The following is a 27200-nucleotide window of genomic DNA, read 5'->3' as shown; positions in this document are numbered from 1 at the left end:
AACTGCCATTAAAAAAAAAGAAAAATCTCTCAGTGATTTCCAAGAATAAAGACTATGTTTCTTACCATTGACCACATGACATTAAATGATCTGGCCTCCATCCACCTATCTGGCCCTTTCTGTCACCATCCACTGCTGCCTTTATCATGTGCTGGCCATTGTCACCTCTCAAGTCTGCGTTCAGTATCTTCACAGTGGTCAAGTTGAAATTGGCCAATGCAGGAGTGTTTTGGTGGTTTTTTTGTTTGTTTTTTTTGTTTGTTTGTTTTTGTCTTTTGTCTTTTTAGGACCACACCTATGGCATATGGTGGTTCCCAGGCTAGGGGTCAAATTGGAGCTGTAGCTGCTGGCCTATGCTAGAGCCATAGCAACACGGGATCTGAGCTGCATCTGTGACCTACACCACAGTGCATGGCAATGCCAGATCCTTAACCCACTGAGTGAGGTCAGGGATGGAACCTACATCTTCATGGATCCTAACTGGGTTCATTAACCACTGAGCCACGAAGGGAACTCCCTGTTTTTCTATTTTTTAACCAGGACGAGGAGATTGCACATTCATGTCTTGGTCATTTTGTCATTTCATGTAAGTAAGATATGAACTTCTCAGAGAGGGCATATCTGACCATCAATCTAATGGTCCCACTTCCCCTCCCTCCAGTGTCTCTATCACTTTGCCTTGTTGTGATTTCTTCTTAACACTAATTGCTATCTAAAATTATATGCTTATATATAGCATAAGATGTATGATGATATATGGTTTGTTTACCACATTCATAGCTGTCATCCTTCCAATAGAATGTAATCTTCTTAAGTCTTGTTCAAAGTGAATTTTCAAAAACATCCAGAACAGAATCTGTAACATAGCAGGTGTCTAATACATATTTATTGAATGAATGAATGATTTAGTGAGTGGAAAAATGATAATTATCAATTAATCATCCTGTTATTTTAATATGCAACTATTATTTCATATTTATTTACCATACTTCTATGTAGTTTATGGTTATGCATTTGTTACTTGCAGATTTTTCAAAGGACCCACCAAAAGAAAAAGTGCCCATCTTTTTTAACTCATAGCTGAAATTCCAGAAGTTTTTGCTACATTGATTGTGGTCATTCAAATTGACCCCTGCTTTGAAAAGCAGCTCAAAGGTTTAAGGCTCCATGGTGTTTAGTGTAATGTGATAAATTGCAGTCATATGTAAGGACCCACTGAAGCATTTTATGGCTTTAATTCAGTTTCAAATGCTTAAAATACTGCTTGAGCTATATTCTCATGACTCCCCCCCCCAAACCTTCTGGCTCTTATTCAATTCTGTAATCTTGGAGATGTGTCTAGGTAGGTCTTCTCCCTACTTTGTGCTTTGCTGCCTACCCTTTCTTAATTTGGTTCACTAACACAAAATCTGCATAAATAGAAACTGCACTTTTGAAAAGTTTCATCATTTGGCAATCTTTTATATCCTGGGCTTCGCAGAGCATGAAGGAAAAAAAAAAAAGAAAAAAGGAAAAAAAAATAGTGAGCCTTCTACATATCTCCCAAATACCCAACACCTTTTAAGCTACAAAAAGTATATCACACATGTGGTACTTCACATAGCTTAATAATAAAGACCTATGATCCTTCACATAAATGTAGTATGGAAAGTTTTGCTTGTTTTGAGTTTTGTTATGAAGATTCTGGTGTTTAGATAAGCTATTCCAATAGATATGCATCTATCCATGTAATTTTCCAGGACTTTTAGAATTTTTTTAACCTTCTTCCCTCACTGGTAAATTCAGTCTCTGAACCATTAAAATCTGCTACTGCTCTTGCAAGAAACTGAATTCTTATACAGGGAGGCAGTAAAGCAAGATGATGTGACAAAGGGGGATGTTACAGTTATAACATAGTGGGTAATACAGAAGGATTTTAAAAGAGAACTCTATATGAAAAAAATTCGATGTTAGGAATATCTGACTTAAAATGATAATTTTATAGACCGAGGACTTCTTGGAAATAAGCCAATCCATTTCCTTTATTTTTGAGATAAAAGAACTGAGGCCTGGAATAATCAGTCCATTTGCCAGAGTCTGCAGACCCAGAGAGTAGCAGAGTCAAGAACTATAATATCCAGGATTTCTGCCTTTAAACTGAGTTCTTAATCACTTTTACCATATTTAAAAATCAGGATCTGATGATACTCTGCAAAACATAGATTTCCAAAATGGAATTTTAAGTAGGCTTTTCTTCTAATATGCTAGTCATTGTACTCTAATGAATAAAACATTCTACTGTTATTTTTCTTTTTCCATATGATGTTTCAAAATATTTTAAGTGAAGTCAAATCTACCGGAATCAGTAATTTCAATATAGACCATTTGAAAATAAGGTTAAACTTAGGCATTGTTAAAATGCCTAATTTATTTCAAATTAAATTTCTAAGTAGGAGAAAATATAAAAAATTCATTAGGCATTACAGGTAGAAGATGATAATATTGCCAATTATCCCTGCTAGTTGTCCTTTTGCATTTATTAAAGCCAAACTATGACTGGCAACTTAATAGACCTTATAAGTGAATTATGATTAGAATCTGTGAGATTCACATGCTTCTATGGGCTATATTAATGGGTAACGAGCAGCTTGACATTACTTTGTCAGAAAATATTTATGGAGTTCTAGGAACTGGAGATACAGTAGTGAAAAACTGACAGTCTCTGTCCTCATAGAAGTTTCAGTCTAGTCAGAAAGACAGACAAAATATAATACAGAGGCCAGGAGTTATATGAAATGCAATGAAGTTAAATAAAGCAGGTTAAGTGGCTAGAAAGTGAGGAATGGGAAGTATTATTTTTGGTAGGATTGTCAGGACAGTGGAACGTGAAGCTTTGGGTAGGGAGTGTTGCTTGCAAATAAAACAGCACTGAGTCGAGGGTCAAGTTGGAAACATCCAAAGAACAGCGAGGGAGCCTGGATGGCTGGACCAGAGTGAGAGAAAGGAAGAATCTTGGAAGATGAAGTGGGCAGAGACTAGATCATATAAACTTTTTAGGCCAGAGTAAAGAGCTTTAATTTTATTCGGAGTGAAGCAAAGTGTTATTAAAGTTTTGGTCATGGAAGTGATGGAGGCTTTTGGAGAGATCTGGTGTTATAGAGAAGAGATCTGGTTTTATGGCGGTGGTGAAAACAACAGTGGGAATAGAGAGGGTGATGAAAAGGCCATGACAACTGTCCTGGAGAAAGATGAAATTAGGAGACACTGTGGATGTGGTGTGAAAGATTAAATAGTTTCTCCATTTTGAAGGATGGGATTTGATGATGGTATTGGAGGTGTAGGAAATTAGGAAAAGAGACAAATCAAGCATGAGTCCTAGAATATTGGTCTGAGAAATTTGGGGATGGGGAAAGAAAAGATTTTTAGAGTGTGTTACCATTGATTATTTTTTTGGATATATTGTATTTTAGATATCATTAGGTCTCCAGTGGAGAAGTCAGATAGATAAATATAAAACTTTAGTCCTCAAGGACCATTTGAGAAGAGATACAACTTCAGAGGATATTCATTCTGTGTATTCCGACTGCTTATATGTACCAGAATTTGTACTATATTATCTCATTTAATCTCACAACAGCCTCATAAATTGGATTCCAACATTTTTAATTAAAGGAAAACAAAAAACAAAACAGTATTCTAGAAGGTAGGCAACTTGACTTAAGCTGCTACGAGGTGAAAACAGGATTGAAGCCACTGAGCCTGATCAAAGAGACTTTTTTTTTTTTTAAAGGGCTGCACTTGTGGAAGTTTCCAGGCTAGGGGTCGAGTTGGAGCTACAGCTGCCAGCCCGTGCCACAGCAACACCAGATCCGAGCCACGTCTGCAACCTACACCACAGCTCATGGCAATGCCAGATCCTTAACTCATCGAGTGAGGCCAGGGATCAAACCCACATCATCATGGATACTAGTCAGGTTCGTTATTGCTGAGCCACAACAGGAACTCCAAAGAGACCATTTCTTAACCATTGTTCACTATTTCCCGCATATTAGCTTGTCTACCATATTATGTTTTATGTAAACCATGTTTACAAGATTTCTTCTCTTTGGATTAAGTATTATTTTTATATTAAAAAGGGCATTGGGGAGTTCCCATCGTGCCTCAGTGGTAATGAACCTGCCTAGTATCTGTGAGGATGAGGGTTTGATCCCTGGTCTTGCTCATTGGGTTAAGGATCCAGTGTTGCCACGAGCTGTGGTATAGGTAGTAGACAAAGCTCGGATCCCACGTAGTTGTGGCTGTGATGTGGGCTGGCAGCTGCAGCTCCAATTTGACCCCTAGCCTAGGAACTTCCATATGCTGCACCTGTGGCCATAAAAAGACCAAATAAACAAATAAACAAAAAGCATTGGTTTTTGCAGCAAAAACGGAAAGAAACAACTTTTGGTTCTCTACCATTAAAATAGTTGTAAAATAAGAACATTCATGATTTTGAAGTCAAAGGATTGCTGTTCTCTTTAAATCAAGAAATGCATATCCAGGAATTCTATAAAGTGCAAAGTGAATGTTAAATATTATGCTAAGCACACACTGTATGCACAAAATACAAATGCATGCTCATACAATGGGTCAGTTGGGCTGTGTGTGTGTTTGCATTTAATTTGGGAGTGGGAGATTAGTTTGTGTACAAATTAAATACATTATTTATCAGTTTTCAGTCTTATATACTAAAGGGATATAGAGGTATTCTGGTTATAGATTTGGCCAAAAAGTTTAACAATGAACTGTCTCTGTGTCAGCATAATTAATAGGTCTGGGGGGAAAAGTTCAGTTATTAGCATTTCTAATTAAAGGCATTTATCATCCAACTGAAAGGAGGGAATAAACTTCATTCTTGTGCAGGGATTGGAAATTACTTTTTAATGGAGGAGAAACATGATGTTTTTGCAAAAGTTAATCCTAAAAGCTAAAAGGGCTAATGACCATGTTTTATTTTCTTGGTGAGGATAGGATGACATTTTGAAAAATACTGTCTGTCACATTTTCCAGCTAAGAGGGTCACTGCATTTCAACTGTCTCTATAATCAAAAGAGAAGTCAGAAATGTGGAATATGACATTTTACATCTGAAGACAGTTTTTTCTAAATGTTCCAGAAAGATTGCATTTTGTCAGTATCATTTGGGAAAATGAAGAAGAGCTTTCCTTGCTTGTTATGATGAACATTTTTAAAATAAAAATCACTTGAAAACTTTCCATAAGACACTAGTGATTCCATAAAGCAAATTGTGCTAGGGTTATCTTCAGTTACCAGAAATCACTTGCATTTAATTTTGTATTTGAGTTGAAGACAGTTTTGGCTATTTCCATTAGAGTATTTGTCTTAGATGAGAATTTTTGTTTCCAGCTTTGATAATTAGTTTATTGTTTTATGTCCTCTTATTTCTAGTAAGATTTTGTACCATATCTGTTAGATAATATAATTGTATTATGAGGAATTTTTTCTTTTCAAAAGTTCTCTAATTTTATCTGGCTGAAACTTAATCATTTTTAGCCTATTTTGATAATTAGTCTGTAAATATATAATTTGATGTTTTTACTAGAAGGAGGTAGGTTGTATTCTGAATCTGGCGGTAGCCTCTAGTATTTCAGAATTTCAACATGTTTTGAGAGATTATTTTTCTTTAATGTTCTCAAAAACTAAGTTCTCCTCACATGATTTATGTGTGGGAAAAAGATTTAATTTACATTATATTTTACTTTATAAACATTTAAAAATTATGTATACATATAAGATAAAATTTACTATTTTAACGCTTTTTATGTCTATAACCCAGCAGCATTAAGTACATTCACATTGTGTGCAATTTAGTCTCATTTTCATAACATTACTAAATTATTTAGTTTTACTTGTCAGTTGCACTTAGTATAAGAATTTATGTTAAGGAAATATAGTATTTTTGATAAAGATTCCTTCAGAAATGATTAAAAAGTAAAAGGTTGCTTAAGTGTGTATATACCTACTTTGTATGAACATATTTATAGTACTAATTAGTGGTAATATATTACAAACTGAAAATTTTAAGATAAAAGCTGTTGGTCATATTTAAAATATTTTATACTTATTTGGCTTCATATATTTTCTGGATTCAAATTTAAATCTAACCACATAATTTAATGTTAAATATTGAATGGCTGGTTTCAATACATTTTCAAAGGATGGCTTACTTAATATGTGAAATACGTGTTTACTTCATGAGTAAAAAAGAAGCTAATCCTTTATTACAACAACCACACACCCAGTCAGGGGACCCATTCACCAAATGTTTTATGTCAAGAATGAAATCAGCTTTGTTGCAAAGCAACAGATTTTAGTTAAGCAAAAATTCTATTTTGGCTGAATAGTTTTTCATGTTTCAGGAAAATATGTTTAATTTATAGGATCTAAAATTAAAAATGTAAAATGCCTGTTGTTTGAACTTTAGGTATTTGAACTCATTCATTATACTTACTAAAAATGTATTTTCTGATAGAGCAGTTGCCTGAAACTTTTTTCTTTTTAAAATCTTAAGTTTACTTGAGCTTCATTTTGATGTTTGATCTTTTTAAGCCACTAGTATTAAAAGGTAATACCAGTTTAATCATTTCCCAAATTTAAGAGTACAAAATATAACTAAGACAAAGTTTGGAACTACCCACAGTGTAATAGACTATCAGATTAAGCTGTGAACAATCTGTGTGTGTATTATGGTTTTACGCACTTTTTAAAATGCTTTTCAAAATCACATGTATTTTTTGCTATTTGCTCTGAAGTTTTCAGAAGGTTCCTATCAACTTACCTATGTTTATTTTATGTTTATATATGTCCATACACATATACACACAGAGATGTATGATATATATATAATACATATAATTTTACAAAATGAAATTTGAGGTTCCTTTTATCATCTGACTTCTAGTTGAATTTTAAAATGTGCACTGTTCCCTCCTAGCCTGTACAATTATACATTTCTGAGATCTTGTCCTTTCATTTCCTTTGTATCTTCAACCCCTCTCACTGGTTCCCTGTCCTCTACCAGGAGGCTGTGTCCTTACATCTTACCTTTTCTTTCTGATTGCATCTGGTTCTTATAAATTAATTCCAGATGAAGTTGAGTAATCTTGCTCAATTATGCCACTGCCTATATAATTCATCATTATCAGATCTAGCTAAGCTAAACATTGGCCCCTAGTATTCTGATTCCTCTCCTGGGATTCAGGATTAATTGGGACCCTCTGTTTATAAGTAGAGACTATCTCTAAAACTTTGACCTTTGTCTGTAGTCCTAGTCTCTGACCCTGGCCTTAGGCAAAGGCCTATATTCCCAGATGTATATTTCTAGAAGTGTTCAGCTTTTTGAACTTTTAGCCATGTAGTCACTAGATGAGATTTCCACATATAGAGTCAAGGGAGAAGTTAATAAACATCAAGGACAAGGCCTATTGGTATGCATTAGAGGTTTATATAAAGATGAATTAAACAATTATTCCTGCCCTCAATTAGTTTATAACTAAATACAGAATATGGCAGAAGTACATTGATAATAATAATAAAGCGTCTGCAATAAGAGTGGTATAGTTTTATTTGAGACTAATGAACTTATAAATAATATTTTTTAAGACTTCAAAATTGGTTTTCCTTCTGTCTGCTATGGCTGAATGTAAATAAATTGCTTAAATTCTTTGATTCTAAAGTTTTTTGAAAAATAATACTTCGTAAATCTCTATATTAAATGAGTATTACATACATAAGATATAGATATATGTGTGATATAAAATGAATGTTCAATAATATGCATACATACTTCAGTCTTTGACATGCTAATATTGAAGCTCTCTAGTAATTTGCAAGAGGAGACAACAAAGAATCTATTGGTTGTTTCAGTCTGGAGCCAGCAGAATGTTCTGGACTGAAGATAAAGTAGTAGGAAACACCATGCAGCACTTCACATGGGCTATAACCAAAAAGATATTGGGAAACAGGAACATAAGCACCATAGACCAACTCCTCACACAGTTGCTCAAGAGGAAAGGTTGAAAAACAAGCAAAGGAACACAGAAAAGGAACAACACCAAAAAACATGTCTTCATCCTTCAATTAGGAGGTGAGCAAGTGCTAAGGTCAGTGTGGGCCGAGGACTACAGCATGTGTCCATCATCTGAGAAGAGTGGTATGTGGACGTGAGATTCACTGAAATGAGGGCCCACTGCGGTTTCTCCTCCCTTGGTCACCTCTCCCCGCCTTGTGGAGCTCCTGCTGTGGAGGGCGGGTCTGAGGCTGGGGTGTTTGGTGCAAGGCTCACCCTCAGCAATAAGTGAAAAATATTGGAGGCAGAATTCCTGGTTAGTTAAATCTCAGCGTAAGACTTGGAAATGCAGAATGATCTCTTGGTAAAGTTTCCTTATAACTTTGTAAACAGTAAATAAGACCCTTATGCACATCCCCTAGGGCAACGAGAAAGTGGGGCCGCTGGAGAGATTGTGCTTTACTCTGGCAATTCTTGAAGAAAAGGGGGGAAAGAACCCCCGAGCGCTTTTAAAGTGGGTTGTGGCTGCTAGTAAGGGGAGAAAAGGGGACCCTGGAGATGGTTCTTGGTTTGAGAAGATGTCCCGTGTGGATGTGGGCTTCCCTGTGGGGCCTGTTCTCAAGCCAGGGCCATCTGTTGTTGCTGGTATGCTTTCAAAATCTTGTGAAAAAGTTAGGTATCCTCTGGTGTGGAGACTGTGAATTTCAACTTGCTGAATATTTTCCTGATGAACAATGTTTCTTTTTTTTCTTTTTGCTTACTAATTCAGAAAAAACATCGGCAACAATATTTATGTAGTTTATAGACAAGGGGGGGGGGAAATCACATGTTCCTAACCAAATGAGTTAGTCATCATTTTATGAGGTTTTCCATATGTGTGTCATCAGACACTGTAGAATACCAAAGATAAAACCACTACTGCTTGACAGTTACTGAGTTATTTCTTAACGAGTTTAAGTAATGCTGATTAGAGAGCATACCAGACATATTCAGGTTTTCCATATGCTCTCACTGTAAAATTTTTTAAATTTTGCATTTTAAAATTTTGAATTCAATGTATCTTCCACAAAGCTGTGAAAGTTTTGAAAGCTGTCTCATATAACTACAAAAAAAAAATTAAAAGGAAAGAATAATGCAAAATCTTTTCCTGAATAATATTAACATAGCATTCACTTTAAAGGTTTGTGGGGGAACAAAAATCCTGAGAACTATGATCCAGAAATCTGTAAGATGAAAAATGGACCTTTTAAAAGTCTGTTTTCCATTTGTTGTTTCTCAAATAAGTACAACCACCAAGAGCGATATAGAATACCTTTACCTAGGTACCAGGCTCTCTCCTAACCATATCTCCTACAACATCTCCTGTGCAGTAGGTTCTAGTCTCATTATTCCCATTTTGCATATGAGGAGACAGATTTAGCGAGTGGAGTAAATGTCAGTAAAGGGGATAACCCTAACCCTAACCCTAACCTTTCATGCCTGTCCATCCTTTGCCTCTGGGACCTTGGTTTAGTTGTCCCCTCTCTCTGGTCACCAGATGTACATCCTCCTTCCCATGACATTCCCTTTTGTCCACAGGAATGCACAGATATCCTCTAGCTACTTTTTTTAAGGCAACCAATTGGAGAAAAACTAACATCATTCTGATCATTAACTTCCATTTCATCAAACTGTACCTGATTTAACACACATTCAAGAGATTTAAGCCAAGCATTGGCCACCAACAACACCCCAGAAAATACTGTTGCTTGCTTTAACATGTCCGTTAGGAGAAATTCAAAACTTGTGGTCGAACGATGTCCCCAAACACTCCACAAACTTAGAGTGGAAAATAGCTAGGGTCCCCCCCAGCCTGTGCCCCATGTCATTCTCTGGGATCAGCTTGTCCACAGTCCCAGAGCATCACACTGAGTGGCACCTGTCCAGCTGCTAACAACACCTGACTTTTTGCCAGTGGTCAGCAGCTCTGCATTCAAACCCCAGCTCCATTCCTCATGAGGGCTGTGGCCCTAAAAAAGTTGCTCAATCTTTCTCTCCTCAGTTTACGTATACATAAAGTGGAGACAGCCATGCTAACTTACCAAGATATACTTCGGCACTTAAGTATACTTCTTAAACCAGTATTTGAATACTTAAAGACTCAAATATTTGCAATTATCATTATTAATATGTTAAGATTTTTAAACTGTTATTTTGATGTGCTTCTTCAGTGTTTATAATACTGCCAGATCTATTATGGGTATGAAATCCTTGTGACATCATTCTACCATTGTGTAAAGGACTAGTGAAGAAGTAGTATTTTGATTTGATTACAATTAAATATTTTGGTATTTGTGATGGAAATAAAAAGCACAGAGTGAGAACAAGTGTTCTTTTCTTGCAAATAAAAAGCACAGAGTTCTTTTCTTTAATGTAAAATCAAACACCTAAAAGGTAAGATATCTGCAGTCATGAATTTAAAAATAAGTTAATGTAAATGGAATGCTTAATATAAATGATCTTATGGAGAAAGATATATATAGCAACAGAGATCAGCTTGCAGCCTAAATTATTTCCATAGGGTTCTGGGAGGTGTCATGCCTGGTTACAGTGCTCAGTTCAAGTGGTCATACACATTTTTCATCCTAACATAGAATTTGAGCTTCCTTGTAGAGCACAAAAATGCCAGATCACCAAAACCACTGCATTCCATAATTTTCTAGTCTGTTGATTTTGGTTTCTATACATGTGAGCATAAAAGCTGATGGGTACTATGCCATCAGCAATGAAGTCTAAGAACATAGGAAATAGTTTACATAGTAAGAAGGAAATAATAGAAAATCAGAAGATTATTAAAAAAATAATATTGGAAGGGTTGTGAATCTCAACACCATTCTGTGACAGTTAAGAGACACTCCATAACATTTTACAGAGAAACGAATGAGTGAATGAATGTTTGGCTTTATTTACAACATTTTGAGTACTAGAAATAAGTAGAATTTCAACTTCATGTAATAAGAAATACTTTTATGGGAGAAAAAGTAATATCTTAGAAAGACAGAGTATCTAGAACTTTATTTTATTTTAGATAAATCCAGTTAAACAAAACTTCCTTATTTCTATTTAGAGCAATTAAAATTTGAAAAATGATTTTGAAAACATAACTAAAGGCAGATAATTGGCCACTGGCTTGTGGGACAACCCACAGAGTCTAACCAAATATAGCATCTGACCCTCCCCACAAGAGTCTGCCAACTTTGTCTTTTTTTTTTTTTTTTTTGTCTTTGTGCCATTTCTTGGGCCGCTCCCACGGCATATGGAGGTTCCCAGGCTAGGGGTCGAATCAGAGCTGTAGTCACCGGCCTATGCCAGAGCCATAGCAACGCGGGATCTGAACAGCATCTGAAACCTACACCACAACTCCCAGTAACACCGGATCCTTAACCCACTGAGCAAGGCCAGGGATTGAACCCGCAACCCCATGGTTCTTAGTCGGATTTGTTAACCACTGAGCCACGACGGGAACTCAGAGTCTGCCAACTTTGTGTAGTACAGACAGTGTACTCCAAGGTTTTGTTACATGCTGGATTTTCAAGATATGCTGATAACCGAACTGGAGCAAGCAATAAAAATGAATTGTTTCACATTTATCTTAAATATTAATGCAACAAAAAGGATTTTGATTCAGCTCCTTGATAGAATGCTATTACCAGCAAGCAGAAGATTAGAGTTTTAATGTTAACTTGAAGCTTTTTTTTTTCCCTCTACAAATATCAGTGAGGACTCAAAGGAGAATTTAAAGACCTTAGCAATCCAGTTGAATTTTTTTGATAAGAGCATTGATGGTCACTCTAGAAATACAGTTTTTAACTCTGCCTTGTCAGCTGCCAGCTATTCCAGGCCCAGGGGTATTCTCCAAATCTGGCTTGAGCTATTTTACTGTAATTTCAGAGAAATCAGTGGTGCTTCTTTTGTGGTATTTAAATGATATTGTTGTGTTCTATATTGCCAAGTCAGCCCCTCTAAAATAGAATAAGAGCTTTGCTTACTCTTTTTGTGTAGCATCACTAGGAAACAATTGAAATACTAGTTCCTAAATAAAAACCTTTTTATTGTAACACAACTGAAAAACACTCAATCACTTGATTATATGTTCTCAAATTTTACTTGGGGATATTTTCAAAGTTCTCTTCAGTAGTTCTGTCTACAGCAAATTGTTTGCTATAATTTTTGTCATTTATGAACATTAAGACTTGATTTTCTTTTCCTTCTAGGATCCCCTGCCCTGACTGGAACTGGAACAATCAATGTCATAGTAGATGACATCAATGACAACATCCCCACTTTTGCCAGTAAAATGTATTTCACAACAATTCCTGAAGATGCACCAACTGGAACAGATGTTTTAATGGTAAATGCTTCGGATGCTGATGCTTCAATAAATGCAGTTATCAGGTCAGTGCATTTACCTTTGCCAATTTTTATTATTTTTCTCATTAAGCATTAGTCTGTGCATATAAAGCTTTATTTTGCTATAAATTCTGTAATATTAACATGTAGTCCTATTATGATTATCTATTGCTAAAAAAACAACTTTGCCTAAAATGAGGATGATGATTCTATTTATAGAATCAATAAGGATTACCTTATTTACTAATCTTATTTATATTTTTATTGTATCTCATTATTTTGTGGTTCAGGAATTAGGGCACGGGTCAGTGGGAGATTCTTCTGCTTCATGTGGTTAACTGGTGTCACTTAGTGGTATCTAACTGGTAGCAATGTGGTCCTGAGGGTCCAAGGTGACCTCACTCACATGCTTGGTGCCATGACAGGGATGACCGGAAGATTAGGCTCCATTGGGCCCCCTGTCTAATCTTGTGGCCTCAGGGTTTCTCAGTGTGGTTCTTCAGCAAGCTAGTTGGACTTCTTATATGGTAGAATAAACTGGTTTCCAAAGACCTCAGGTGAAAGCTGTTAATGCTCTTAAGAGCCAGGCCTTGAAGTGGCCTAGCATCACTTCCATAATACTTTATTTTTCAAAGCAGCCATGGCCAGCCCAGAGTCCCTGAGAGGAGAAATGTACATTGTATCTTAATGGAAAGAATGTCAAGAGTTTTGACTTTTTTAAACCACAATAGCCCCAGCAAGAATGTTTGTATTATCTACGTTTAAAAAGTTTATTTTGCTCTACTTAAATCCTTTTTTAAAATAAGAGATAACATTTTGGCACCTTTTTCAGAGAGAATGTGAAAGCAATTGGGTTGTAACGTTTGGTTGCTCTCGATATGTCCCCTTCTTCTATAACCATTCTAAACTTAAAGAAAGGAAGATTTCCAAATTTTCCAGAAAAATGTCTCAAAGACATATATTTTGTTTTCTTACATTACCCCATCCTCTATAGACTGATGTTAGGTAACTTTAAGTGGGTTAGATGCCTATAAAAGTAATGGATCAGAAGAAAGGATTTAAGATTTTAGAGGAATTATCAATCAAGAGTAGCCTAGGCATATTGATATAGTGATAATTTGGCTAATGATTTATTTCATTTGTTACTAATTTCCTATTTAAAAAGTCATTTTGGGGTCTGGCATTAATTTGTCTCTTCTGCTGGCAGAAATGACTGGGTTGGGTAGAAGGCCTCAAGCTATTTTTCAATACTCATTCAGTTGCTAAATAAATAATAGTGATGAATAAGACAAAGTTTCTACTTTCACTGAGCCTACATTCCTTTTGAGGTGGATAAACAAATACAAGCTAAATAAGTTTGCTTTATATCATGATGACAGCCTTCAAAACAAAACAGGATTAAACAATAGAGAATGACAAGGGATTTTTAGATGAATGTTGTGGATGGCCTCTCTAAAGAGGTGACCTTTAGGCTGGAAGGAATGGGCTGTGGAATAGATGTAGGCTGGCTGTTTTTGGCTAGGAAGCTTTGTGTGTCTGGACCAGAGTGAGAAGGAAGTCAGGGAGGTAGGCAGGGGCCAGATCATGCAGGCTACATAAAGGTTTTAGGTCATGGTAAAGAATTGGAATTTCTGGAGTCCCCAGTGTGGCTCAGTGGTAACAAACGCGATTGGTATCCATGAGGACGCCGATTCCATCCCTGTTGGTTAAGGATTTGGCATTGCTATGAGCTGTGGTGTAGGTCACAGATGCGGTTTGGATCTTGTGTGGCTGTGGCTGTGGCTGGCAGCTACAGCTCCAATTCGACTTGTAGCTTGGGATCCTCCATATGCTGCAGGTGTGGCCCTAAAAAGCAAAAAAAAAAAACCCTCAAAAACACAAAATTGGAATTTTTTTTTTTTTTTGGCTTCATCCAGGCCAGGGAACAAACCTCCACCACAGCAGTGACCCAAGCTGTTACAGTGACAATGCCAGATCCTTAACGCTCAGCACTACAGAACTTGAAGAATTGTAATTTGAAAATACATTTTTAGATAAAAACTTTTGGTGTATTTCAAACAGGGAGCAACATTAACTGATCTATATTTGGATTGGATTAGTGGAGGCAGGACTATAGAGAGAGGCTCTAGAGAAAGAAACCAGTGAGATCATTTAGGTACCTATTAACATAGTGACTCAAACAAAACATAGAGTGACCCGGTACTAGGGTAGAGAAATTGAAAATAGGGTCAATAGATTTAGAGCACTCATTTGAGATTATAAGTTAGAATAAAAGAAAGAGAAATCAATCACTAACTACTGCCAATCACCTGGGCAGATGGTGGTGTCCTTTACTGAAGTAGGTAGGATTGGAGAAGAAACAGGTTTGGAAGAAACCAGGAGTTCTTATTGGAATCCAGTTTAAGACTATTCACACAGAGCTATCAATTAGGATGCCTGTGTAAGGATATTTCTTACTTCTCATCCTGCATCTCTGACCACACCTAATTGTCCTTCTGTATCTCCTCTTTTCCCCTCTTCAAAGTGATCTGGACATTCCCCAAGTACTTTTTTCTCAGTCCTTTCTTTCCCGTCTTTATTTGTGTGTGTGTGTGTATGTGTGTGTGTGTGTGTGTCTGTGTGTGTGTGAGAGTGAGTGAGAGAGAAAGAGAGAGAGAGAGAGAGAAAGGAGAGGGAGAGAAGAGAATCTTTAGAGAATCATCCATTTCCATGGCTGCAGCCATGCAGAAAACATACCCAGAAAACCATGCAGAAAACCTCTAAATCTGTACTATCAACTCTGACTGCATCCCAGAGATTCCCACTCTTTTTTATCATTCTCTAGGAGACACTTCTACCTAGAGGTTCTGTTGGAATCATAAGCACAACATATTAGAAACTCCTAACCTTTTCTGTTTCTCATCTTGGCATTCTGCTCTTTTTTAATAATATTACCTCTTTTTCTTCATCCTCCTATCTTGATGGCTAACGGTCATCCTCTCCCCCTTTACTCATTCAGTGGACAAGTTCTCATGTTTCGTCTTTCTTAATGCCTCTGGCATTCATTCTTTACTGTGCATTCTTCCTGCCAAGATCCTAGTTCAGTCCATAATTACATCATGCCTGGACTATTATAATAAAAATTAACTTACTTCCCTGACTCTGGTTTCTAAACTTTCCAACTGATATACTACTAGTCTCTCTAGTTCTTAGAAGGAGAACACTTTAACAATAACACTTTAATAGAAGGTAACTTCACAATATTATAATGATAGTACTTTGTGACAAGTACAGTTTAAACACAAAAATGCGTGGAAAGAACAACGTAGTCAGTGATTCCTGAGGAAATCGGTAGAAGCTTCAAGTAACTGATGGTTTTTGGAAAGGCAGCGTAGTTTATGGACAATAAGAGATGAAATGCATTCCAGGCAAAGGCAGTAACAGGTGCAAAGTCAAAGCTATGCAAATATGTAGCATCAGAAAAACAAAGCTATTCAACATGGCTGGTGTGGATGAGGAATGGGCCTGGTATACCAAAGGAGAAAATTTCACATTTCTTTCTGCATCTACTGGTAAAAACAACGGAAATGTTTTAAGGTGGGCAATAACATGATTAGTTTACATTCTCTTAGTGTTGTGGGAAGTAATTTGGATAAAGCTAAGCCTGAGTCAGTGAATGAAAGGGCAGTGACAGTAACATGAACCAGCTTGCTAAATGGCTCAGCTTTAACGATACCCCCTCCTCAAAATCTTTCAATTCCCAGGTTGCTTATGGGCATAGTGCCCAGTCTGCATATTCCAGCCACTCCATAAATGGGGCCAGCATCTTTCCAAGCTTATTCTGCACAAATCTTTAACATATAGCCAAACTTTCAGCTTCACTGGATTACTTTCTGCTCTTGGGAAGAAGATTTGTGCTTTCCTGAGCATTATAGCTTTGTTCATGTCCTTCTGTATCCTAGACTAGGGTTCAGCAGCCTGCAGACCAAATTCAGCCCAGTGCCCACTTTTGTAAATAAAGGGTGTTGGAACATAGCCACACCTATTCATGTAGGTATTGTCTAGGGCTGCTTTTGCATTACAATGGCAAGTTGAGTGTTGCAAGAGACTTTCAGTGGCCTAAAGAGCTGAAAATATTTACTATTTACCAGCAGAAAAAAGAAAATTGCTGACTACTAGCCTGGAACACCTTCACTCTCCCTTTTCGATATTATTGTAAGATGGGTAGCCCCTTTAGAAGCCTAAATTTACTCTTCTCCAAGGAAGGCTTTTAATCATTCTAGTCAAAAGGGTTTCTTTGTCTTCAGGTTTCCTAAAACAATGCTTCTGAGCAATTTCATGTCATTTAAACATACTGCCTGGTTTTGTATTTACTTTTTCATATATCTTTCATCCATCTAGAATATAAGCTTGAGGACAGAAAATTTTACCTACTTATCCATGTTTCTATCCAGTAGTTCATCCATTTAACTAAATATATAGAAGGATTATAATAGATTATATATAATAGGTTATTATAATTATGTCCGTATATATATATATACTGTTATGTGTATAAACCTAAACTTAGAATTCTTGTCACATGCTAATTACAATGCCAAATGCTTTTCATAAGAAACTTCATTTGATGTTCAAAACTACCAAGTGCAAGAAATACACCTATGATCAACACTTTATAGGTAGAGAAGACAGAAATGTTAAGAAATTTTATCCATTTAAGTACTTGAGTGAGGTCAAAATTCATGCCCAAGGGAACTGTGAAACAAAGTGCATTTCCAAACTATTACCAAATCACCGTATTCTAACAGCCCAGAGGACAGTACCTTACGATCCTGGTAAATCTCAGGAAGCAGCAAAAAATTTTCAAAAAATCAAATGGGAATATTTCAGTTTTACAAATACAACAACAATTGACTTAGATTTTAGATAACGACCTGTTTATCCCAGGAATTTGAAACAGTAATTTCTTATTCTTGAATCAGAAAATAAGTTAATATATTTGTTGATTTGCGTTGAACTGAATCATTGTAACCAGTTCTACACCGACACCCTGAGCAAGAGTCCCTTTTGGCCTCAGCAAGCAGAGATACAGCATTCCTGGTCTTGCCCACCTACCCCAAGGCTGAGTCTGCCTTCCTTACAATGTAGGATAATGGAAAAAAGGCATGTTGAAGTCAGAAAGACAAAAGTTTAAAGTCTAGATCTGCCATTTATAGATTGTATGCTTTCTTGTGCAACTATATTAGTCTCCCTGAGGCTCATATTCCACATCTGTAAGAAGTCTAGTGCAAAACCAAACTTTTAGGATTGTTCTGAGGCTAAAATGAGGGCATGTATGAAAGGCCTCCAGTCTGCTTGATATGCACCAAAACCACAATAAGAGTTGTAAAGGAAGCATAGGTGTTTAGATGTTAAGAAGATAGTGCCAGACTGACAAAATTCGTAACCTTAAAAGAAATTTACATGGACCAGAGAAGCAGGAGAGCAATCAAGACTCAAATAGAAGAAGTGGGGAAAACCTGGGCATATGATCGTGATAGATTATTCATTTATATTATCACTTACGTCTCTTTTACTTTCTCTTTTTAACTTACAAGTATAAATTTGCTTGAAACTGTATTATACATATTGTGAGATATTAAAGAATACCTCTTATTTATTTATTTAGTTAGTTTTTTTAGGGCTACACCTGAGGCATATGGAGGTTCCCAGGCCAGGGGTCAAATCAGAGCTGAAACTGCCAGCCACAGCCACAGCAACGCTGGATCCAAGCCACGTTTGTGACCTACACCACGGCTCACAGCAACATCAGATCCTTAACAGACTGAGCAAGGTTAGTGAGCGAGGCCCGGGATCGAACCCGCGTTCTCATGGATGCTAACTGGCTTCACTAACTGCTGAGCTACGACAGGAACTCCAAATACCTCATATTTAAAATAGACACTTGCAACATTTTAGAAACAAGTAATGTCTAGAAAAAATTAAACACATATTAACATGGCAATTCTTTAAATTTAAATGTAGTAAACATATTGCCTATTTTTAAGCAGACAATCATTATGTACAATAGCATAAAATGAAGAAGAAGGATTTACAGTACAGGATTCCTCTATAGATTACTTAGTTCAACCTGGGCCAGAACTCATATCATTTGGCTTTCAACACATTGCTCTTTCTACTATACCACTGTCTTCTCACACACGCACACACACAAAATTCAAATCAAATCTGCATGCATTTTGCACCATCTTATTTTTATTTGGGAATGCGTAAGGGAACATATATTTGATTGAACCTCAACCTTTGCTGTCATAAAGCTGTAAGTTTGTGACACTATGAAGCAGTTCTCCACCCCACAGGACAAGTTACTTGGTAATTTCTACACTCACTAATAGAAACAAAGTTTCCCGAAATAAAATCGCATAATTCTCATAATCCTAAAATTCTAATTTTAAGAAATCATTTACAAACCTCTGATATTTTTATTTTGATAAAGGGAATAAATCTCTTCTACTGTGTAAGGGTAGTAATTAGACTTTATGAAGAGTCACCTCTGGTTCAGGAAATATAATTGGTGCTGTTCTCACTCACTTCTGATCCTGGCATGTGGGTGTGCCAAAAAGTGTTTAAAAAGTGTTTAAATTTGAGTGATAACAAATACTTAATCAATATTGAAATCATTTCTCCACCAACCCCTCTCTATTCTTTTTCTGTTTTGCTCTCATTTTATAGAACCTCTATTTTTTAAAAAGATATCTCCCCAACAGTTCATTCTTTATCTAAAAAAGGATGAAGATGCTGAAATGTTTGTTTTAAACTATGAACTTAATAGGAGGAATGTACCCTCTACTGGCGGCAATGTAAAGTTTTGTCCTGCTGTTTCTATTAGACACTTGCTGTTGCTATGTTTTTATGGACACCAACCAAACTATAGAAACCTTAGTTATTTCCATCAGGGGCACTTCTTTGTTGGCATAATGGAGAAAACTTTTAAAGACATCCATTTCCTTACTACCCTCCAACTTTAAAAGTTATGGACCACAGCCAATCTCCAAACCTTTAAGCTTAGCTACTTCTTTCCTAGCTGATGTCTCAGGAATACATACAGATAACTTTTTTTTTTATTCAGAAAGAAGAGAGGAGCTATTCCCAGTGGAAACTCCTTCCCGCTAACCAATCTGGTTAGTGTCAGAAAATCCATGAAGATGTCATACTTCTCCTTACAACAAGAATGCAGAGCAGCATAGCCATATGAGGAATGACAAATGAGAGAATGAGTAACTAGGAATGTCTCTATAAATAATCAGTTCTCAAGTTGTTCTGGATAGTCAACGTGTGTCAAAATATACTGTTTGGTCTTTAAGATCTTCAACTGATCTTTTCTGGTATATTATGGTGCAAAGCAGAAAAATAATTTTCAGGTTCATTTAACAAATGTTCATTTGCCATCCTGGCCACTAACCACAATATTAGAGCAAATCCATGAATTATGCTTTCAGGTTGTTGCTTTAAAAAACAACAGTCTTCTGGGTATATTCTGGGGACTTGCATAATTTAAGAAGCCCACAAACCTTGGGAAGACCTTCTTGAGTCATAGGACATCTCCCATGATGGTTAATGTGATGTTCACATAAAAAAATGAAAGAGCCATATTGTCTAATTGTTGTGTGAACTTACCTGTAATGTTTTTCTTGACATTTCTGACTCAGTTTTTAAATTATAATAATTGATGTTTCAGCATTAAAACTGAAAGAAACATGCCCATGTCTGCTCTCTGTTTTAGTTATAGGATCATTGGTGGAAATTCCCAGTTCACCATCAACCCATCCACAGGACAGATCATCACCAGTGCATTGCTAGACAGGGAGACAAAAGAGAATTATACTTTAGTAGTTGTCGCCAGTGATGCAGGTTCGCCAGAGCCTCTTTCCAGTTCCACCAGCGTGCTTGTCACTGTGACTGATGTCAATGACAACCCACCAAGATTTCAACATCACCCATATGTCACCCACATCCCATCTCCTACGCCTCCAGGTAACAAGCCAGCTCTGAGGTCTCCTAGATGAAGAAAAACTATGCATTGGACATCTCCTATAACTGCATTTTTGTTGTTTTTACACATATATTTCTGATATAGCCTCAGTTTGAGAAAGCCTAAAATTGAAACCTTGCCTAAAGAAATGGAAGGAACACTGAACCTTTTAAATTAATTCTTTCTTCCCAGACTAATTATATTTACGATTTTATAATTGCCACATCTTTCCTAGTGCTATTTCTTAATTTTGCCTGAAAAATAAAAGATTTTATTATTATTAAAATATATTTCACTTTGCAGTCAAGGAGGCTTCTGTCCTGAGATGTAAGTTGTGTGTTTCCCAATAGGAAGGACATTATCTCTTCTTCGTGCCATGCCTAGAACCTAAAACATTATCTGAGAGGTACTAGGCATCCAACTATATTCATTGGTGGAAAATAAATATTTTATTCTGTGCTTTATAGACGAGATTTCAAAATGTTTAATGAAGGAATAATTCTATTACTATAAATATTATTTTATTCTAGTTTCTCTGGGCGAAGTTTTTTCTTTTGCTAGTAAGTATACAGAGCTGTTAGTGAACCACTTTCATTCCTATCGACAATATGTATTTATTTTTCTGCATCTCTTTTAAATTGGTTTGGTTTCATTTGCTTGTTCACAAAGAATGGCCTGGTGTCTTAAAACCTGCACAGATCATCTACTATTGGTAATTTTTGAAATGTATTTTCAAACAGGAAAATATACAAAGGCCATAATTAATTTAATTGTCCTTGCTTTAATGTATTTTTTAATTAGGAAAAAAAATGGATCCAGGATTTCCCCTCTAGTGATCTTTTTGATCTTCTCTTCACTTAAGAAGGTCTAACTGATACCGATTGAAAGTATAAAATCCATAAATTTTTGTGCCAACTTTCTATCAGAAGAAAATGTCAATATCAAAGTCACAAATCCCTGATTAAGGTCTTCAGCTGAAATGATGCTGGCAGGCATGATTCTAATTACACCCAATATGTAGGGATGCAATAGAGTATCTCCTACACAAAGGGAATAGAGCCTAAGCATTTTTTCCTCATGAGATATACCATAATTAATCAGAATCAGTGGCCCTTTATTAAAATGAAAGACTTTTCACTTGTATCCCCAGTTCTTCTGTAGGGGTAGGAGTGCAGGTTTCAGAAAGGTTTCTGAATACGTATATCAAAAACATGTCCTTATGGCAGCTTTTCGGCATATCGCCTCTACAATCTGTTCTATTGGCCCTCATCCCAAGCACTAACTTTTGGAATCCAAATTGAGTCCATTCTTCCTCAGTTCTTATTTCTTACTTCTTTATAGATAGATAGAAATTTGTGTATGTACTTTATAAATTGTTCTAATACACACACACACACATACACACACCTACATGGACTTTATCTCCATATAATAGTTTACAGATAAAAGTTTTGCTATAAAACTGTGGTTATAAGGAATCAACAATAATTTTAACTATATTATTTTTGTTGACATAATCAGATAAAAGGTAATCAACAATATTTTAAAACATAATAGAGAACTTATCTTTTTTTCCCCATTGGGCAGAAGCATAGTTCTTAGCAGAACTCACACGGTAATGTGTTTGTTGGAAGTTACGTTATGTACAGATTTTTCTCCTAGGAGCTATAATTCGGGATGATTAGCAATTGCTCTTCTCTGTGCTTCTCTCAAAGGCATACTGAAAAATATTAAATTCAGTAGACTGTATGAGTTTTAGGTAGATAATGGCAGGTCAGTCCCTGAAGACTATTGTTAAGTAGATTTGACTTGGGAACTTCAGAGACAATATAGGAAATATTGTTCTCCACAAGTAATCATGAGAAAATAAAGTTCTATCAGGTAGCAATAGAGTGTTTTATATATAGTTTTAATATCACATTTTAACTTACTTCCAAATGTTTTATTAGGGTTCCATGAGATTATAACTGCACACTCCCTCTTTTATAGGTTCCTTCGTCTTTGCGGTTACAGTCACAGATGCTGATGTTGGACCCAATTCTGAACTGCATTATTCTCTTTCGGGTAGAAACTCTGAAAAATTTCACATTGACCCACTGAGAGGAGCTATTATGGCAGCCGGACCACTGAATGGAGCTTCAGAAGTGACGTTTTCTGTACACGTGAAAGACAGTGGTCCATTTCCAAAGACAGATTCGACAACAGTGACTGTTCGATTTGTGAACAAAGCAGATTTCCCTAAAGTCAGAGCCAAAGAACAAACTTTCATGTTTCCTGAAAACCAGCCAGTAGGCACTCTTGTCACTACCATAACAGGCTCCTCCTTGAGAGGAGAACCTTTGTCCTATTATATTGCCAGTGGGAATCTTGGCAACACATTCCAGATTGATCAGTTAACAGGACAGGTGTCCATTAGTCAGGCTCTGGATTTTGAAAAGATACAAAAATATGTTGTATGGATAGAAGCCAGAGATGGAGGTTTCCCTCCTTTCTCTGCTTATGAGAAACTGGATATAACCGTATTAGATGTCAATGATAATTCCCCAGTTTTTAAGGAAGATCCATTTGTATCTGAAATATTGGAAAACCTTTCTCCTCGAAAAATACTTACTGTTTCTGCAGTGGACAAGGACAGTGGACCCAACGGACAGTTAGATTATGAAATTGTTAATGGCAACAGAGAACATAGTTTCAGCATCAACCATGCCACTGGTGAAATCAGAAGCATTCGACCTTTAGACAGGGAAAAAACAGCTCAGTATGTGCTTACCATAAAGTCCTCAGACAAAGGCTCCCCTTCCCAGAGTGCCTCAGTAAAAGTCATCATTAACATTTTAGATGAAAATGATAATGCCCCTAGATTTTCACAAATATTCAGTGCCCACGTGCCTGAAAATTCCCCTTTAGGATACACAGTTACACGTGTCACAACGTCTGATGAAGACATTGGTGTAAATGCAATTAGTAGATATTCTATAATGGACACAAGTCTTCCATTTATAATTAATCCCAGCACTGGTGATATTGTAATTAGTAGACCTTTAAACAGAGAAGATACAGACCGTTACAGAATCCGAGTTTCTGCACACGATTCTGGGTGGACTGTAAGTACAGATGTCACCATATTTGTGACAGACATCAACGACAACGCTCCAAGATTCAGCAGACCCTCCTATTATTTAGACTGCCCTGAACTTCCTGAAATCGGCTCCAGAGTGACTCAAGTGTCTGCCACAGATCCTGATGAGGGATCAAATGGACAAGTGTTTTATTTTATAAAATCTCAATCAGAATACTTCAGGATTAATGCCACCACAGGAGAGATTTTCAATAAACAGGTCTTAAAATACCAAAATGTCAGTGGCTTCAGTAACGTGAACATCAACAGACATAGTTTTATAGTGACGTCTTCAGACCGAGGCAATCCTTCATTACTTAGTGAGACAACGGTTACCATCAACACAGTGGACAGTAATGACAACGCACCGCAGTTTCTTCAAACTAGATATTTTACTCCAGTCACCAAAAACGTGAAAGTTGGCACAAAGTTAATCAAAGTTACTGCAGTCGATGACAAGGATTTTGGACTGAATTCTGAGGTGGAGTATTTCATTTTGAATGAAAATCATTTGGGAAAATTTAAGTTAGACAATAACACAGGGTGGATTTCAGTAGCATCTTCCCTGATATCTGACTTAAATCAAAACTTTTTGATCACTGTCACTGCCAAGGATAAAGGAAACCCTCCACTTTCATCCCAAGCAACCGTTCAAATAATTGTCACTGAAGAGAACTACCACACCCCGGAATTCTCTCAAAGCCACATGAGTGCAACCATTCCTGAAAGCCATAGCATTGGGGCCATTGTCAGAACTGTTTCTGCAAGAGATAGAGACACAGCTATGAATGGCTTAGTTAGGTACAGTATTTCCTCAGGAAATGAAGACGGCATCTTTGCCATCAATTCCTCCACAGGTATATTAACACTAGCCAAAGCTCTTGACTATGAGCTATGCCAGAAACATGAAATGACTATCAGTGCTACAGATGGAGGATGGGTTGCCAGAACTGGTTACTGCAGCGTCACTGTCAATGTAATTGATGTGAATGACAATTCTCCAGTATTCCTCCCCGATGAATATTTCCCCACTGTTTTAGAAAATGCCCCGAGTGGGACAACAGTTATCCACCTAAATGCAACAGATGCGGACTCTGGAACCAATGCTGTGATCGCATATACTGTACAGTCATCTGACAGTGACCTTTTTGTCATTGACCCCAACACAGGAGTCATCACCACTCAAGGCTTCTTGGATTTTGAAACCAAGCAGAGCTACCACCTTACTGTGAAAGCTTTCAATGTCCCTGATGAAGAAAGGTGCAGTTTTGCCACTGTTAATATACAATTGAAAGGGACAAATGAATATGTGCCTCGTTTTGTTTCCAAACTTTACTATTTTGAAATCTCAGAAGCAGCTCCTAAAGGTACTATTGTTGGAGAAGTGTTTGCCAGTGACCGTGATTTGGGCACTGATGGGGAGGTGCATTATTTACTTTTTGGTAACAGTAGAAAGAAGGGTTTCCAGATCAATAAGAAGACTGGACAAATTTATGTTTCTGGACTTCTTGATAGAGAAAAAGAAGAAAGGGTATCTTTGAAGGTATTGGCCAAGAATTTTGGCAGCATTAGGGGTGCAGACATAGATGAGGTCACTGTAAATGTCACGGTGCTTGATGCCAACGACCCACCTGTTTTTAGTCTAAACATCTACAGTGTTCAGATCAGCGAAGGGGTTCCCACGGGAACCCACGTGACCTTTGTCAGTGCCTTCGACTCAGACTCTGTGCCCAGCTGGAGTAGGTTTTCTTACTTCATTGGATCAGGGAATGAAAATGGTGCCTTTTCCATTAATCCCCAGACAGGACAGATCACTGTTACTGCAGAATTAGATCGAGAAACCCTACCCATCTATAATCTCACGGTTTTGGCTGTGGATTCGGGCACCCCCTCAGCCACAGGGAGTGCTTCCTTATTAGTCACCCTGGAAGATATAAATGATAATGGGCCCATGCTGACCATCAGTGAAGGAGAAGTTATGGAAAACAAACGCTCAGGAACTCTGGTGATGACCCTTCAGTCCACTGATCCTGATCTCCCTCCAAATCAAGGCCCCTTTACCTATTACTTGCTGAGCACTGGTCCGGCCACCAATTACTTCAGTCTGAACACAGCTGGAGTTCTAAGCACCACTCGAGAGATTGACAGAGAGCAGATTGCAGACTTCTATCTGTCTGTGGTCACTAGGGACTCTGGCGTTCCTCAGATGTCTTCCACGGGAACTGTACACATTGCAGTTATAGACCAAAATGACAACCCTTCACAGTCTCGGACGGTGGAGATCTTTGTTAACTATTATGGCAACTTGTTTCCTGGTGGGATTTTAGGCTCCGTGAAGCCACAGGATCCTGATGTGTTAGACACCTTCCACTGCTCCCTAACTTCAGGAGTCACAAGCCTCTTCAGTATTCCAAGGGGCACTTGTGATTTGAATTCCCAGCCGAGGTCCACAGATGGCACGTTTGATCTGACTGTCCTTAGCAGTGACGGAGTCCATGGCACCGTTACGAGCAATATCCGAGTTTTCTTCTCTGGATTTTCCAATGCAACAGTGGACAACAGCATCCTCCTGCGTCTCAGTGTCCCAACCGTAAAGGACTTCCTGACCAACCACTACCTTCATTTCTTACGCATTGCAGGTTCACAGCTCACTGGCCTGGGGACTGCTGTGCAACTGTATGGTGCCTATGAGGGGAACAATAGGACGTTTCTTTTGGCAGCTGTGAAACGCAACCATAATCAGTATGTGAATCCCAGTGGTGTAGCCACCTTCTTTGAAAGCATCAAAGAGATCCTCCTCCGGCAGAGTGGGGTGAAGGTGGAATCTGTGGACCACGATTCCTGTGCTCATGGCCCGTGTCAGAACGGAGGGAGCTGTGTGAGGAGGCTGGCTGTGAGCTCTGAATTAAAGAGCTATGAGAGCCTGCCAGTCATCATCGTGGCAAACGAACCTTTGCAGCCTTTCTTCTGCAAGTGTCTGCCAGGCTATGCGGGCAGCTGGTGTGAAATAGACATAGACGAGTGCCTCCCATCCCCCTGCCATAATGCTGGGACCTGTCACAATTTAGTGGGAGGATTTTCCTGCAGCTGCCCAGATGGCTTTACTGGCCGGGCCTGTGAGAGAGACATCAATGAGTGCCTACCTAGTCCCTGCAAGAACGGTGCCATCTGCCAGAACTTTCCAGGAGGCTTCAACTGTGTTTGCAAGACTGGATACACAGGTATGACAATGTTTGCTTTTTTTTTCCTACCAAGATTTTATCCATATCAAGTATAACAGAAATCCATGAACTTTGTTATTTTAAAATGATTTTCCATAAAGAATAGGCATAAATATAGCAAATGCTTTAAGCAGTTACTCTTAGCCAGATACTGTTCTAAGCACTTTATCTGTTTCTCACAAGACACCTATGGTGGGGGATCATAATTTTCCAGTTTATGTAGACAAGGAAGCTGATGGAAAGAAAAGTTGAGTCAGTTTTCTAAAGTGACCCAGTTGATTTGTGGTAGAGTCAGGATGTGAGCTAATACAGTTCATTCCAGAGTTTCAGCTCTTAGTCCATCTGCTAAGTGTCTTGTGCAAGATCAGAAAGAACATCGTATATTCAAAACAGTGCTCTAAAGTTAAAGGACATG

General features: G+C 37.5%; 1 protein-coding gene across 1 annotated transcript in view; it reads left to right on the top strand.

Annotated features, from left to right (window-relative positions):
• FAT4 (FAT atypical cadherin 4) overlaps positions 1-27200 on the top strand; it is a 163312-nt gene that overhangs the window by 99568 nt on the left and 36544 nt on the right. The window contains exons 7-9 of the mRNA XM_047798626.1: positions 12300-12480; positions 20198-20448; positions 22436-26785. Of these exons, the coding sequence (XP_047654582.1) occupies positions 12300-12480; positions 20198-20448; positions 22436-26785 (4782 nt within the window). The remainder of the gene's footprint in view (positions 1-12299; positions 12481-20197; positions 20449-22435; positions 26786-27200) is intronic.

The sequence above is a fragment of the Phacochoerus africanus genome, chromosome 10, assembly GCF_016906955.1.
Source record: "Phacochoerus africanus isolate WHEZ1 chromosome 10, ROS_Pafr_v1, whole genome shotgun sequence".
NCBI classification, from domain to species: Eukaryota; Metazoa; Chordata; class Mammalia; order Artiodactyla; family Suidae; genus Phacochoerus; species Phacochoerus africanus.
Note: the sequence above shows the minus strand (reverse complement) of the source record. Positions and strands in the feature narration are given on the sequence as shown.